Raw genomic sequence first — 15,344 nt, 5'->3', positions numbered from 1 at the left:
GCTTAGCTCTATTCCGTTTCTTTGTATCATAAAAAACTCCATAGTCCTTGCCGATGACAAGCATACCCATAACATGATGCAGCCACCAACATGCTTGAAAATATAAAGAGTGGTACTCAGTGATGTGTTATGTTGGACTTGCCCCAAACATAACACTTTTGTTTTCTGGACATAAAGTACATTTTTTTGCCACAATTCTGTAACTGTTTTAAAGTTACCATTGGCCTCATGGTGAAATCCCTGAGCGGTTTCCTTCCTCTCCGGCAACTTAGTTAGGAAGGATGCCTGTATTTTTTGTGACTGGGTGTATTGATACACAATCCAAACGGTAATGACATCACCCTGCTCAAAAGGATATTACATTTTTATCCATCTACCAATAGGTGCCCTTCTTTGCGGTTGAATCTGTGCTTGAAATTCACTGCTCGAATGAGGGGCCTTACAGATAATTGTATGTGTTTGGTACAGAGCTGAGGTAGTCATTCAAAAATCATGTTAAACACTATTGTTGCACACAGACTGAGTCCATGGAACTTATTATGTGACTTGTTAAGCACATTTTCACTCCTGAACTTATTTAGGCTTGCCTTAAGAAAGGGGTTGAATACTTATTGACTCAGGACATTTCAGCTTTTCATTTGTAATTAATGTGTAAAAATGTTGAAAAACATAATTAGACTTCTACATTAGTGTGTGGGGTAGTGTGTATAGGCCAGTGACACAAAATCTAAATGTATTCAATATAACATTTGGGCTGTGACAACAAAATGTGTATAGGCCAGTGACACAAAATCTAAATGTATTCAATATAACATTTGGGCTGTGACAACAAAATGTGGAAAAAGTCCAGGGGTGTGAATACTTTCTGAAGGCATTGTGTCATCCTATATGATGATGTTATCATGACACATCAGATATCCCTCATCCCTTCAGCAGAGCTGGTCTTCATATTGTTTACGGAAACAGTCACCGACAGGAAAGAATTCCCAGCATCGCTCCTGGTACATTTTCCATACGTAGGATTCCTGTCAAGGACAAGTCAACAGTGTCAAGGGCAACAGGAATTCATATATTAGGCTACATCATGATCTTTCATGTAACTTTATGCACAGAATAGGTGGATATCAGCAGTATTACCTGGCCCGTGTGTTCTGTTTCATCTTTGTTAATGAGGTACATCACAAAGAATCTGTCAGGAGAGAACAGGTTGAGAGACACATTGAGAAACTCCTACCAACATGTGACTGTTACAGGCAGTAGAACATGGTCGATTTGGAAACAGGGTTGAGGCTTTCACAACAAAGAAATGGAATCTCATTCTACTCTATTGAAAATGTACGCTATACGTAGCAAAACACATGTTGAAAGTTACAGTACACATTAACAGTAAGTGTAACGGAGTCAGATCGTACCGGATAAACTCACCCCACAGCTTGAAATGGCGCCAATGAATTTAATCCTTTTTAGTTGGCAACTAGTTAGTACGTTCTAAAGCAGCACAGTCACGTGTTGGCGAGGCAGAAGACTTGAGCTAGTGGTGCGCGGGTCAGCTGTTTGTTCACCTGCAACCGCTAATAACCCATCCGCCCGACTTTATGTGATAAAGTGAAACTCCCGAGTCCCGCAACCAACCCTAACCCACTAATATACAAAAATGCCTTGTAGTCTTCAGTCAGAGACAGGGGATGCAGGATTTCTTTTGTCTGATTTAGTTAATGTTTATACTTTGGTAGGCTATTTGTCTATAATTGGATACATGCAGCTTCCTTTCTGTCATTATATGTTGTCCTAGAACACTAAATAAACTGTTGCTCACCAGAATAATGTCAGAAATGATAGAATGAATGCTTAAATCTAGTTGACAACGGTAAAGTTCTGTCATCTCTGCTTTTTTTGAGGAGCAAAGACATATTAGGGACCGCGGAGAAAATGCAATAACTTTTCTTTACAAAATTCCCAAATGACATCAGTTTGACCGAATGTAACGAAATAAAAAGCTAGGAAAACCTAACATGTTTCTGATAAGGTTTCAGTTTGGCTTGGATGCATATTTTATGGAGTTGAAATATTATCAGTTTTTATGATGCTTATAAAGCACCTCTACACTCTTTTTCTTTCCACGTTGTTACGTTATAGCCTTATTCTAAAATGGATAAAATTTTAAAAATCCTTAGCAATCATGAAGTGTTTAGAGTGATTAGAGGGACTGCCAGGCCATTAGTGAGGGCCGTTAGCAAGTTGGGTAGGCTACCCATCAGCGCCATTATTTTGCACAGTTTTAGATGTGATTACCGTGACCAACAATAACAGGGAATTTGACTGCCATCATGACTCGTGACTGCCATTGTGGCGGGAATATTGTCACGTCGAGAGCTCTAAGTCAGTGTCCAGATTTCAGTTTCCATTTAACCCATTTGAAGAGTAGGCTACAGTTCCCTTGACGTGCTATAGGCCTATTTGAAATCTCTGTCTTGTGACTGTTGAATTTGTATAGCGCCTCACAATCATCACACAACATACCCGCTATCATCCTCTTTTACCACTTCAAAATCTTTCCCAAACATTACTTTTCTGGCCCTCCCTTCTCTTTATTTAAAACTTTCCATTTCACAGCTTTTCTCCTATTGAATGAAACTCCGACATTGTCCTTTTTGCCTCTGTGGATTGACGTTAACTTTACGAGTCAACCCGCGCATTTCTAGCGTGAGCACAAGTACTGGCAAGGATATTGTGAGCAAGGAAGCAATACTGCTAAGCACAGTGACTGTTACATAACCACATGCAATGTTAGCTGGCCTTAGTAAACTACTGTGGACGTATTGTCTAATTTTGAATGGGGAGGCCGGTATAATTGACTCGCCAATTATAACGATGTTAGTGATTTCCAACTCATAATAAAATAATAAGTCTCAGCTTACATGATTAGAGATGCATATCAACCAAGTGCTAAAATAAAACACCCTAAATAATGAAATGGGTCATTAATATTGACATTAGTAATAAACTGTTGAAGAGAGCTAAGAGTGGCAATTTAAGCATTGAGCGCCACATTTAATGTAATAGTATATATTGACATCTATATACAGTGGGGCAAAAAAGTATTTAGTCAGCCATACAAGACCACTGAAAATCTCCCTCGATCTGGGGCTCCACGCAAGATCTCACCCCGTGGGGTCAAAATGATCACAAGCAAAAATCCCAGAACCACACGGGGGGACCTAGTGAATGACCTGCAGAGAGCTAGGACCAAAGTAACAAAGCCTACCATCAGTAACACACTACGCCGCCAGGGACTCAAATCCTGCAGTGCCAGGTGTGTCCCCCTGCTTAAGCCAGTACATGTCCAGGCCCGTCTGAAGTTTTCTAGAGAGCATTTGGATGATCCAGAAGAAGATTGGGAGAATGTCATATAGTCAGATGAAACCAAAATATAACTGTTTGGTAAAAACTCAACTCGTCATGTTTGGAGGACAAAGAATGCTGAGTTGCATCCAAAGAACACCATACCTACTGTGAAGCATGGGGGTGGAAACATCTGCAAAGGGACCAGGATGACTGATCCGTGTAAAGAAAATAATGAATGGGGCCATGTATCGTGAGATTTTGAGTGAAAACCTCCTTCCATCAGCAAGGGCATTGAAGATGAAATGTGGCTGGGTCTTTCAGCATGACAATGATCCCAAACACACAGCCCGGGCAACGAAGGAGTGGCTTCGTAAGAAGCATTTCAAGGTCCTGGAGTGGCCTAGCCAGTCTCCAGATCTCAACCCCATAGAAAATCTTTGGAGGGAGTTGAAAGTCCGTGTTGCCCAGCAACAGCCCCAAAACATCATTGCTCTAGAGGAGATCTGCATGGAGGAATGGGCCAAAATACCAACAACAGTGTGTGAAAACCTTGTGAAGACTTACAGAAAAGTATTGAGATAAACTTTTGTTATTGACCAAGTACTTATTTTCCACCATAATTTGCAAATAAATTCATTAAAAATCCTACAATGTGATTTTCTGGATTTTTTGTTCTCATTTTGTCTGTCATAGTTGAAGTGTACCTATGATGAAAATTACAGGCCTCTCTCATCTTTTTAAGTGGGAGAACTTGCACAATTGGTGGCTGACTAAATACTTTTTTGCCCCACTGTACATTTCCTGTTGGACAAGTGAAGCTCCACATGAATTGAGATGCAATCAAATGTGGACATGATAATGATTCCTTCAATCATTGACTAATCACAGAGCAGATCTTTTAAATGGCTATACCTAATCATGGTCATATTACTGCCTACAAAACTACATTACACCTGTAAAAATATATGTACATGACAAGCAATTACCTAATTTCACACAAAAGTTTTTTTTTTAAATGCTATAAGAAAATGTCGTGTAAGGCAGAGGTATGATATGTCAGCAATCATCGTATGACAGGCATGTCATTCCTGTGATTGTGGGATGGCAGTGTTGCGAGCATGTTAGTCCAAAGCCTAGACGTCAGGCACATGACGCTACAGGCAGGTTTATTTAAGTAAAGTTTTACATATCAGTGAAACTAGACCGCAGGTATCAACTCACAGATAGTTGGCCAGGTTGTGTTCCTGCAGAGTGTGTGTTTCGAATCCATGGGGCACATTGTCCAAGTAGTCATTCCCGATTCCACAGATGAAACACTTGGTCTACAGGGAATAAAGAGAGAGGTATCTCACATTTACATAACACATTTATAGCACATGCATATTGTTCCATGTGAATAACATAAAGAGACAAGCAACAAGACAAGTACTTATTGTGTTAAAGATAGTGAATGCATTCCCCTAATTCTAACTCTGCTTTAGTTGTTTTCATGCGTACTGTATACTAGAAGTAATTTGTAATATTGTAATAGGTCATTCATTGTAGACTGGGTAATCATTAGGGCTGTTAATCAGTTAACTCGAGTTAACGTTTTTGTAATTTTAGTGCACAATTTTTTGAAATAATTGAAAATACACTGAAAACATCCAAAATACATCATCTGCAGTGCCTTTGGAAAATATTCAGAGTATTTTTCCACACTTTGTTACATTGCAGCCTTATTCTAAAATGGATTAAATACAAAAAAAATCTGAATGAAATCGACACACAACACCCAATAACGACAAAGCAAAAACAGGTTTTTAGAATGGTTTGCAAATGTATTAAAAATACATAACAGAAATACCTTATGCATAAGTATTCAGACCCTTTGCTATGAGACTCAAAATTGAGCTCAGGCGCATCCTGTTTCCATTGATCATCCTTGAGATGTTTATACAACTGGATTGGAGTCCACCTGTGGTAAATTCAATTGATTGGACATGATTTGGAAAGGCACACCCCTGTCTATATAATGTTCCACAGTTGAAAGTGCATGTCAGAGCAAAAACCAGGCCATGAAGTCAAAGGAATTGTCCGTAGAGCTCCGAAACAGGATTGTGTCGATGCACCAATCTGGGGATGGGTACAAAAAATATCTGCAGCATTGAAGGTCCCCAAGAACAGAGTGGCCTCCATCATTCTTAAGTGGAAGAAGTTTAGAACCACCAAGACTCTTCCTAGAGCTGGCCACCCGGCCAAACTGAGCAATCAGGGGAGAAGGGCGTTGGCCAAGAACCCGCCGAGTTCCACTGTGGAGATGGGAGAACCTTCCAGAAGAATCTGCCCCATTTTTAAAATGTTGTCTAAAATGACATACCCAAATCTAACTGCCTGTAGCTCAGGCCCTGAAGCAAGGATATGCATTTTCTTGGTACCATTTCAAAGGAAACACTGAAATTTGTGGAAATGTGAAAAGAATGTATGAAAATATATATATATATTTTTTTCCCCCACCTTTTATTTAACCAGGTAGGCTAGTTGAGAACAAGTTCTCATTTGCAACTGCGACCTGGCCAAGATAAAGCATAGCAGTGTGAACAGACAACACAGAGTTACACATGGTGTAAACAATTAACAAGTCAATAACACAGTAGAAAAAAAGAGAGTCTATATACATTGTGTGCAAAAGGCATGAGGAGGTGGGCGAATAATTACAATTTTGCAGATTAACACTGGAGTGATAAATGATCAGATGGTCATGTACAGGTAGAGATATTGGTGTGCAAAAGATCAGAAAAGTAAATAAATATAAACAGTATGGGGATTAGGTAGGTAAAATTGGGTGGGCTATTTACCGATAGACTATGTACACCTGCAGCGATCGGTTAGCTGCTCAGATAGCAGATGTTTGAAGTTGGTGAGGGAGATAAAAGTCTCCAACTTCAGCGATTTTTGCAATTCGTTCCAGTCACAGGCAGCAGAGAACTGGAATGAAAGGCGACCAAATGAGGTGTTGGCTTTAGGGATGATCAGTGAGATACACCTGCTGGAGCGCGTGCTACGGGTGGGTGTTGCCATCGTGACCAATGAACTGAGATAAGGCGGAGCTTTACCTAGCATGGACTTGTAGATGACCTGGAGCCAGTGGGTCTGGCGACGAATATGTAGCGAGGGCCAGCCGACTAGAGCATACAGGTCGCAGTGGTGGGTGGTATAAGGTGCTTTAGTAACAAAACGGATGGCACTGTGATAAACTGCATCCAGTTTGCTGAGTAGAGTATTGGAAGCTATTTTGTAGATGACATTGCCGAAGTCGAGGATCGGTAGGATAGTCAGTTTTACTAGGGTAAGTTTGGCGGCGTGAGTGAATGAGGCTTTGTTGCGGAATAGAAAGCCCGACTCTAGATTTGATTTTAGATTGGAGATGTTTGATATGAGTCTGGTAGGAGAGTTTACAGTCTAGCCAGACACCTAGGTACTTATAGATGTCCACGTATTCTAGGTCGGAACCATCCAGGGTGGTGATGCTAGTCGGGCGTGCGGGTGCAGGCAGCGAACAGTTGAAAAGCATGCATTTGGTTTTACTAGCATTGAAGAGCAGTTGGAGCAACATCATTGATATATACAGTCGGCCCGAGAATTGAACCCTGTGGCACCCCCATAGAGACTGCCAGAGGACCGGACAGCATGCCCTCCGATTTGAGACACTGAACTCTGTCTGCAAAGTAGTTGGTGAACCAGGCAAGGCAGTCATTAGAAAAACCGAGGCTACTGAGTCTGCCGATAAGAATATGGTGATTGACAGAGTCGAAAGCCTTGGCAAGGTCGATGAATATAACACAATAGATCTGGTAAAAGATAATACAAAGAAAAAAACAACCATTGTTTTGTATTTTTTCGTACCATCATCTTTGAAATGCAAGAGAAAGGCCATAATGTCCAATGAACCATTGCATTTCTGTTTAAAGAAATTGTAACATGACTGCCCAGATGTGCCTAATTTGTTTATTAATAACTTTACATGTTCAAAATGGTGCACTCTCCTCAAACAACAGCATGGTACACTATCACTGTAATAGCTACTGTAAATTGGACAGTGCAGTTAGATTAAAAAGAATGTAAGCTTTCTGCCAATATCAGATATGTTTATGTTCTGGAAAATGTTCTCAACCTAATGCTAATCACATTAGCCTACATTAGCTCAATCGTCCCGTGGAAGGGACACTGATCCCGAAGAAGTTTAAATGGAAGAAGTTTGGAACCACCAAGACTCTTCCTAGAGCTGGCCACCCGGCCAAACTGAGCAATCGTGTGAAAAGGGCCTTGGTCAGGGAGGTATCACTCTGACAGAGCTCTAGAAATCCGCTGTGGAGATGAGAGAACCCTCGAGAAGGACAACCATCACTGCAGCACTCCACCAATCAGGCCTTTATGGTAGAGTGGCTAGACGGAAGCCACTCCTCAGTAAAAGGCACATGACAGCCTGTTTTGAGTTTGTCAAAAGGCACCTAAAGACTCTCTGTTCTAATAAAACCAAGATTGAACTCTTTGGCCTGAATGCCATGAGTTGTGTCTGGCACCATCCCTACGATGAAGCATGGTGGTGGCACCATCATGCTGTGGGGATGTTTTTCAGCGGCAAGGACTGGGAGACTAGTCAGGATCGAGGGAGATGAAAGGAGCAAAGTATAGAGAGATCCTTGATGAAAACCTGCTCCAGAGTGTTCAGGACCTCAGACTGGGGGGGGGGGAAGGTTCACCTTCCAACAGGACAACAACCCTAAGCACACAGCCAAGACAACGCAGGAGTGGCTTCGGAACAAGTCTCAATGTCCTTGAGTGGTCCAGCCAGAGCCCGAACAACTCTGGAGAGATCTGAAAATAGCTGTGCAGCGACACTGTACATCCAACTTGACAAAGCTTTAGAGGATCTGCAGAGAAGAATGGGAGAAACTCCCCAAATATAGCTGTGCCAAGCTTGTAGCATCATACCCAAGAAGACTCGATGCTGTAATTGCTGCCAAAGGTGCTTCAATAAAATACTGAGTCAAGGGTCTGAATACAAAAATGTATAAAAAACTGTTTTTGCTTTATCATTATGGGGTATTGTTTGTAGATTGATGAGGGAAAAAAATTATTTCATCAATTTTAGTACAAGGCTCTAACGTACCAAAATGTGGAAAAAGTCAAGGGTTCTGAATACTTTCTGAAGGCACTGTTTCTACCTAAAATCTACAATGCGATGTAAAAACAAATTGACATTGAGGTTAAAGTATGCTTCTCAACAACGCGATTAATCACAGCACATCTGACAATTAACATTTTATGAGACACACTTATCCAGAGCAACATAGTAGTGAGTGGATACAGTTTCATATTTTTTTGGTTTGTACTGGTCCCCCATGGGAATCGAACCCACAACTCTGGTGTTGCAAGTGCCATGCTGTACCGTCTGAGCCACACGGGACTTGACTACATTTAGTTTCTTCATTTGACAGCCCTAGTCATCAAATTACGAAATTAACACATTTGCATTTCACAAGATCAAGTCATTATGCAGCAAATACACTCTCCGACTTTCAGAACACATGATTCCTTAAAGTGGTGTGTGCACTTGCACATGCATCGGAGTGTTGTCTCTAAAAGGTTCCCATCTCCTTCAATTTCAAGATGTATAGGGATGCAAATATGTATTTTCTGATAAACCACAGCCCAGGTTATCTGCATATGCAATTTACAACTTTTTTTCAAAACATGGTCTAATTATCTCCATCTCATTAGAGATAAGTGTATCCTCATTAAGACTACTGATTGAATAACATGCTCTGACAACACTCTCTGAATCCGCTTAAAACATGAGCCACAGTCTCATCAATTTATACACTGATTAGAGTTGACCTCAAGATAACATATGGCAAAACCAATATTGTTACCGCACCCAAAAGTGCACTAGGGTAGGGTAAGGATAGCTTCCTTTGATAAGTCACTTTTACAGATAATGTTTTAGGAAATATTTGAAAGAGAGAATTACAGGTGCGGTAGGTTCTTCAAATAATTACATAGGTGTGTGTGAATGTTTTAAAGAAAGCATGTAACTTATCTCACCTCCATGTCCTCTTTCACCTGCTCCTGCTGGTCACGGAGCTCCCCAAAGGCATCAATTATCAAACCTACAGGAAACACAGACTTGAGTGTTGGTGTCACAAGTATTTGTGCATGATTAACTGACAGGTTACAGGAGAACTTTAAGACACTGGAGGGATAAACAGATACATTAGCATTGCTCTATTCTCAATAACATATGAAATATTCATAAAGACTGACAAATCTATCTGACCCACTGGTGAATAACAGAGAAGAATGTGTGTGTGTGTAGCGTCTACATTCTTTCTCACCCTGAATGATGGCCAGGAGGATGACAATGACGAAGAAGAAGAAGGTGATATCAAAGATGATCCTGACCACCTCAAATTCGTCCCCGGCCGGGTCCTCAATCTCATCACCGATGCCACCCCCCGCTCTCACACCCACATACATGTGGAACATATAGCACTAGAGAACAAGGAGGAGTAGCCAATTGACTTTGCTACTTAACATTGCTGGGGTAGTGCATGGGGCATTCACAGCTCTTATTGTGAACGAGTTGAGCAGTCTTATTCTTTAACTAAACATGTCGTTGCTGAGATATTGCATGCATGTACATATCTACGTGCCATTCTAACATTACTGGTGAACCTTCAAGTCTGGTGTATTGTATTGTAATGCAATGCATTTCTAAAGCATAACAAGTCTGTCTGTCCTGAGTGAGTGACAGTGAAATCCATATTGGAATAAAACAGACAAGACCATATTAAAGTGGAGAATTCATTCCCAGTGAGACAAAGAGCCCAGCTCAGGCTGGAGAGGGTTATCTTAATCCAAGTGTCCATCAATCTAGGGTGGATATAGAGGGGCATTAAGGCAAAGGCTATGTTCACCTCAACTATGGGCATCACTGTCAGAAATCCTTCTCAGACTCCGTGGCTAGTTTAGACTATGTGTCAGTGTGTCTGCATGCATGTGCTACTACATGTGCTGAACTCACAGTGAGCATGTCGTCACATTTCATGTCCAGAGCTACTCCATCTTCACTCTTGTTGTAGAACTTGCGGAAGAAGTTGAAGGCCACCACGGTGTAGAGATACACCACCACTGCCAGCAGCCCCAAAGTCAGGACCAACTGACAAACATATACAGCATTATGAAAATGTAATATTCTCTAAACCCCCCACGGCAACAGGGTTTTATAGTTGCCTATACTGTACCTGTTTTCCATTGTGGGTAACAGAGGTCAGGATGGTTCTAAGGGTCTTAAAGCCCATGGCAATATCCAACAGGTGAGCAGCGAAGAAGAAGTTATTATAGTGGCCCAGGACAGACATGGTCATATACCATGCCAGGTACAGGAAGGACTGTGTAAACACACGAGATAAGACAGGGAGACAGCTTGGGTACATCACAGACACTATAGCAGCTATCATCATATGGTCTACATTAATATCTATGGAAAACAATGACTATAAAACACATATGTCAGGATGAGTCATCATCATATATACAACACAGTAGGACGATAAAGTAAACGTCTGCTTTACTTACGTTGTCAGTGAACACTACTCCTAGTTTCCACACCTGATACTTGACATCAATGGAGTTTAATCTGAAACAGACATATCTAGTCAGTCTTCTTAGGCATGGATACATCCCTGTCTGATCTCTTAATTTAAGGGGACACCCTCAATACAAATAAGAGAGTCATACAGGTAACTGTAGAGTTCAAAAAGTACTTACTCTCAAAACCATGAAAAGGAATAACCCAAGGAGGCCGAAATGCAAAAATAATATCACTGATTTAATTAATGCTCAAAAGAATACAAAAAGTGAGAGTGCAAGGTGCTATATAAAAATTCAAAAGGAACGGAGCATATCGGCCTCCTTATTCCTTTTCATGGTTTTGAGAGTGAGTACTTTATTATATCTACACATATTTTCTCTCCCACGCACCGGCCGCCTTTCATTCCAGCCTGAGCACAAACCCTCATACTAGCTTTCTTCATGCGGGTAACTGCCATAATAAAAGGAACACTTGAGTAAATGAGGGATACAAAGTATATTGAAAGCAGGTGCTTCCACACGTGTTGTTCCTGAGTTAATTAAGCAATTCAAATATTTATATAGCCCTTCTTACATCAGCTGATATATCAAAGTGCTGTACAGAAACCCAGCCTAAAACCCCAAACAGCAAGCAATGCAGGTGTAGAAGCACGGTGGCTAGGAAAAACTCCCTAGAAAGGCCAGAACCTAGGAAGCAATTAACATCCCATCATGCTTAGGGTCATGTATAAAAATACCCAGTTGCCCATTATTTTGGCTACCATGGCTAGAAGAGATCTGAGGGGTCTCAAAGGAGCATAGGGGGTTTAAAGGGTGTGTGTATGTTTGTCTCAGTCACCAGATCACAACCCAATTTAATACTTTTGGGAGATTCTGTGACGGTGTTCTTCATCACCATCAACAAAACACCAAATTATGGAATTTCTCGTGAAATAATGGTGTCGCATGCCTCCAATAGAGTTCCAGACACTTGTAGAATCTATGCCAAGTAGCATTGAAGCTGTTCTGGCGGCTCGTTTATGTTGGTGTTTCTTTTATTTAGGCAGGTACCTGTATATTGTACTTAACATAGAACTCCTTGAGTTTGAATAACCACATATTACTCAGATATGTAACCAAAAGGACTCACACGTCCTGTTTTATAATTTGTCATTACCATTTACAAAACACATTGGATTATTGCAATACAACCTGATTCAAACTGCACATTACTGCCACCTTCTGTCAAGACACTTCAGAATGTAAGGTACTACATATTCTGTTTTATTCTCATTTCTTCAAGTAAGTGATACACACAGACACACCCACGCCTGACATCAGTGCTGTCGCTTTAGCCGATAATGCTCAAAGTGCTGCTGAATACAAGGTCATGTTTTCTTTGTAAAGTGTCCGTCGTTGAAGTCATGAGGTGGATAACAATAGCCAAACATCCTTAAAGCGTATCTAGAATAACAATGACATATTCTATTTAGTTTAGAGACAAACATTTGTGGGGTTTCTATAGATGGGTTGGCTGGCAAAGTCACGAAAATGATGGGTGCGCATTGTTGAGGCAGAAGTCCGTGTAGTGTTATGATTCTGAATGGTCAGATAGCTAGCAACAACGACAAGAAGCTGCCATGTGGGGAATCGTAGGTGGCTTGTTTCAGATAGTTTTATGTTCTTATTGATACCATGTCTTGTTTGGAGACATTTTGACTCATATAGCTAACCAACAACTGAAACAATGTATCTGGGAGACAAGTGCTCATTGTGCAAATGTATGTTTTCAATAAACATTGGAGAGGAAATATAGTTTACATGTTGTCAACTATCTAAGCCAACCCGGTCTGTTTTGCCACACAATTATGCACGCGTCGGTTTTGATGCTAAACAACCAACACGTCTATCTATTCCTGGCTAGTGAAGGGTGTGGCTACAGCCGACTTAGTTCAGCGATGTAAGTTAGTGACTGAAAGACCTAGGCTCTAGCCTCACACAGAAGGTATGTACAGTACAGAACAGTATAGTACAGTAAACAGTACATGGATTTAAGGGATCACACATATCCACTCACAGAGCAGTCCAGGCTCCCTCTCTCCTGGGCCTTCTCCTCTCTTGTCCCTCGGAGCTGAAGTCGAGAGCAGCCTTATCCAGCCCCAGCAGCTCACTGATGCGGTCACAACCATAAAACTTCCCATACTTGTCCATCACCTGAAGAGAAAGGTTGAGGGTGATTGACTTTAATGGCAATGCTATGGAGAGAGTATAATTGCTTAAGCCATTACATGGTTCATAGATCTCCAGTCTCTTTTTATTACACTAGACTGTGCTGTGATATATGTGTAGACGCTGACGCAACTATACACAGAGAATCATGTGAGGTGAATAGGGCTACTGTACCTACCTTCCTTTTCACAAATTTATCCCAGTAATTACTGGGAAATGATCTGAAACAAAAAACATAATCGAGCATCATAAAACACAACTTATTATTTTGTAGAATAAATCAAAGAGTTCTACAGTAAAAGTTGTAATGGTCTATGGGAGTTTATGAGAGAGATCTGCGCATGCACAGTGATGCACTGACAAACTGGTTCTATATGTCATTCCAGAATTCAGCCTGCTCCTCACTGAACTACACGGAACTGTAGATCAGATGAATGTAGGACTTTAGAGTGTTGTAGTTAAACCATGTCTTGTTAGCCAATAGACAGGGTTTATTAAGCAGCTATAAAGGCCATATGAGAGGACTGACTGTGTGGTGATGACAAGCCTGTCCCATTGGCCTTTGATGTCCTCATCAGGTGGCTGCTCAGTGACATAGAGGCCGTCAAACTCCATCTTCCTCGACACGTCTTTCTCCCGCTTAAAAATAACCAGCGGGACCTACAGTAGCAGCCAATCACAAACAACAAAGTGATATAGTAAGTAGAAAAAACACTATTACTTTAAAGCTCACATTTAAAATGCACTACATTTTCTCCTTACACTCTTAGAAAAGATATGCTATCTAGAACCTTAAAGGGTACCTCGGCTGACCCCACAGGAGAACCCTTTTTTTCTACCTGGAACCAAAACGTTCCCCATGGGAAAACCCTTTTGGATTCCAGGTCGAATCCTCTGTAGAAAAGGTTCTACACGGAACCCAAAAGGGGTCAACCTGCAACCAAAAAGTGTTCTCTCATGGGGACAGCCAAAAAAAACCTTTGGAACCCTTTTTTCTAAGAGTGTAGTTGGTGCTGGAAAACCAAAGATGTGTAGCCCTCATCTAATTACTAGCTACTATAAACTAAAGACAGAATATGATGTAATGTAGATTGACGCAACACTCATTGGTATGCACTGTCACAGAGGACTGATTGGCTGTCTGTTCCCTGTGAGCTGTTGTACCTTCAAGCAGTAGTAGCCAATGATACAGCAGAAAGAGATGAGGGTGTGAGCGATGGACAGGAAGCGGAGAGAGGGCTCCATGTAACCAGTGCTCTCCTCCAGGACAAACTGCATACTGCCTGAGGTGTTGTCATTGACCAAGGGGCCTTCTTCATCCAGGTCCCCTGAGCTGTCGTATAGCACTGCCACCTTCTCCTCTTCCTCACTTACAGAAGATGATGACACCTGGGACACAGTAGCAATGAGACAGTTAAGGACAGTCATTCAATTTCACAGACCAGCCGAAAATGTCAATTTAAATATTTGCACTGGCAGTCACACAGTAACTCACCTTGTAGAAAAGGAGAATGAAGTTGATAGAGAAAGCAACAAACAAAGCCAGCATCCGCATGTTGTAGAAATTCCTCGCAAAGTAATTCTGAGAAATGAGATATGGTCAAATTCAGAGGAGGGAGAAAATACTTGTGTGTGTCTGTTTGTGTGTGTATCTGTATCTGTGTCTGTGTCTATGTGTGTGTGTGTGTATATATCTGTGTGATAGAGAGTTTCTAACCAACAGTCTCTTCTGGTGAGTGGTTATCATTTCCCAGAAGGCTGATTCCTTAGGCTCTGTCTCCTCAGGTTTGCTGGAGCATATCCTAACTCTCCGTTTAGCCTTCGCCTCCTTCTTCTCATAATCTTCCCTTCTGCAAAGTCAGTTTTAAACTTCAGCTCAAAGTCAACCTAAACTGTTTTATATTTATTTGTTTCCATCCTGTGATGGAAACAAATTACGCTAACACAACAAAATATTCAATCATTTTCTTAGTTTAAATTTGCCTGAAGTTATTCTGAGGCTGGATTACAGTCCGAATATAATCAGGTCTTTAAAGGTGAATTTGAAAAATACTCACTCTGCTTTCTCCAACTCAGACTCTTTGTCTTCTCCTTCTTTACTATCTCCTTCTCTGGCACCTTCAACCTGAAGCCATTAATAGGATATGCATTAAACA

General features: G+C 41.1%; 1 protein-coding gene across 1 annotated transcript in view; it reads right to left on the bottom strand.

The window, feature by feature from the left end:
- Nucleotides 1-231: 231 nt before the first annotated feature.
- The window catches only part of LOC112253542 (ryanodine receptor 2), an 84,652-nt gene continuing 69,539 nt past the window's right edge, over nt 232-15,344 (bottom strand). The window contains exons 88-102 of the mRNA XM_024425488.2: nt 15,246-15,313; nt 14,906-15,038; nt 14,684-14,770; nt 14,353-14,577; nt 13,718-13,848; nt 13,367-13,409; nt 13,037-13,173; nt 10,966-11,026; nt 10,632-10,778; nt 10,412-10,546; nt 9,723-9,879; nt 9,433-9,497; nt 4,567-4,667; nt 1,138-1,189; nt 232-1,025 (exon numbers count right to left, since the gene is read on the bottom strand). Of these exons, the coding sequence (XP_024281256.1) occupies nt 930-1,025; nt 1,138-1,189; nt 4,567-4,667; nt 9,433-9,497; nt 9,723-9,879; nt 10,412-10,546; nt 10,632-10,778; nt 10,966-11,026; nt 13,037-13,173; nt 13,367-13,409; nt 13,718-13,848; nt 14,353-14,577; nt 14,684-14,770; nt 14,906-15,038; nt 15,246-15,313 (1,638 nt within the window). The 3' untranslated portion in view covers nt 232-929. The remainder of the gene's footprint in view (nt 1,026-1,137; nt 1,190-4,566; nt 4,668-9,432; nt 9,498-9,722; nt 9,880-10,411; nt 10,547-10,631; nt 10,779-10,965; nt 11,027-13,036; nt 13,174-13,366; nt 13,410-13,717; nt 13,849-14,352; nt 14,578-14,683; nt 14,771-14,905; nt 15,039-15,245; nt 15,314-15,344) is intronic.

This window comes from Oncorhynchus tshawytscha, linkage group LG06 (assembly GCF_018296145.1).
Source record: "Oncorhynchus tshawytscha isolate Ot180627B linkage group LG06, Otsh_v2.0, whole genome shotgun sequence".
NCBI classification, from domain to species: Eukaryota; Metazoa; Chordata; class Actinopteri; order Salmoniformes; family Salmonidae; genus Oncorhynchus; species Oncorhynchus tshawytscha.
This window is presented reverse-complemented; position numbering and strand designations above follow the sequence as displayed.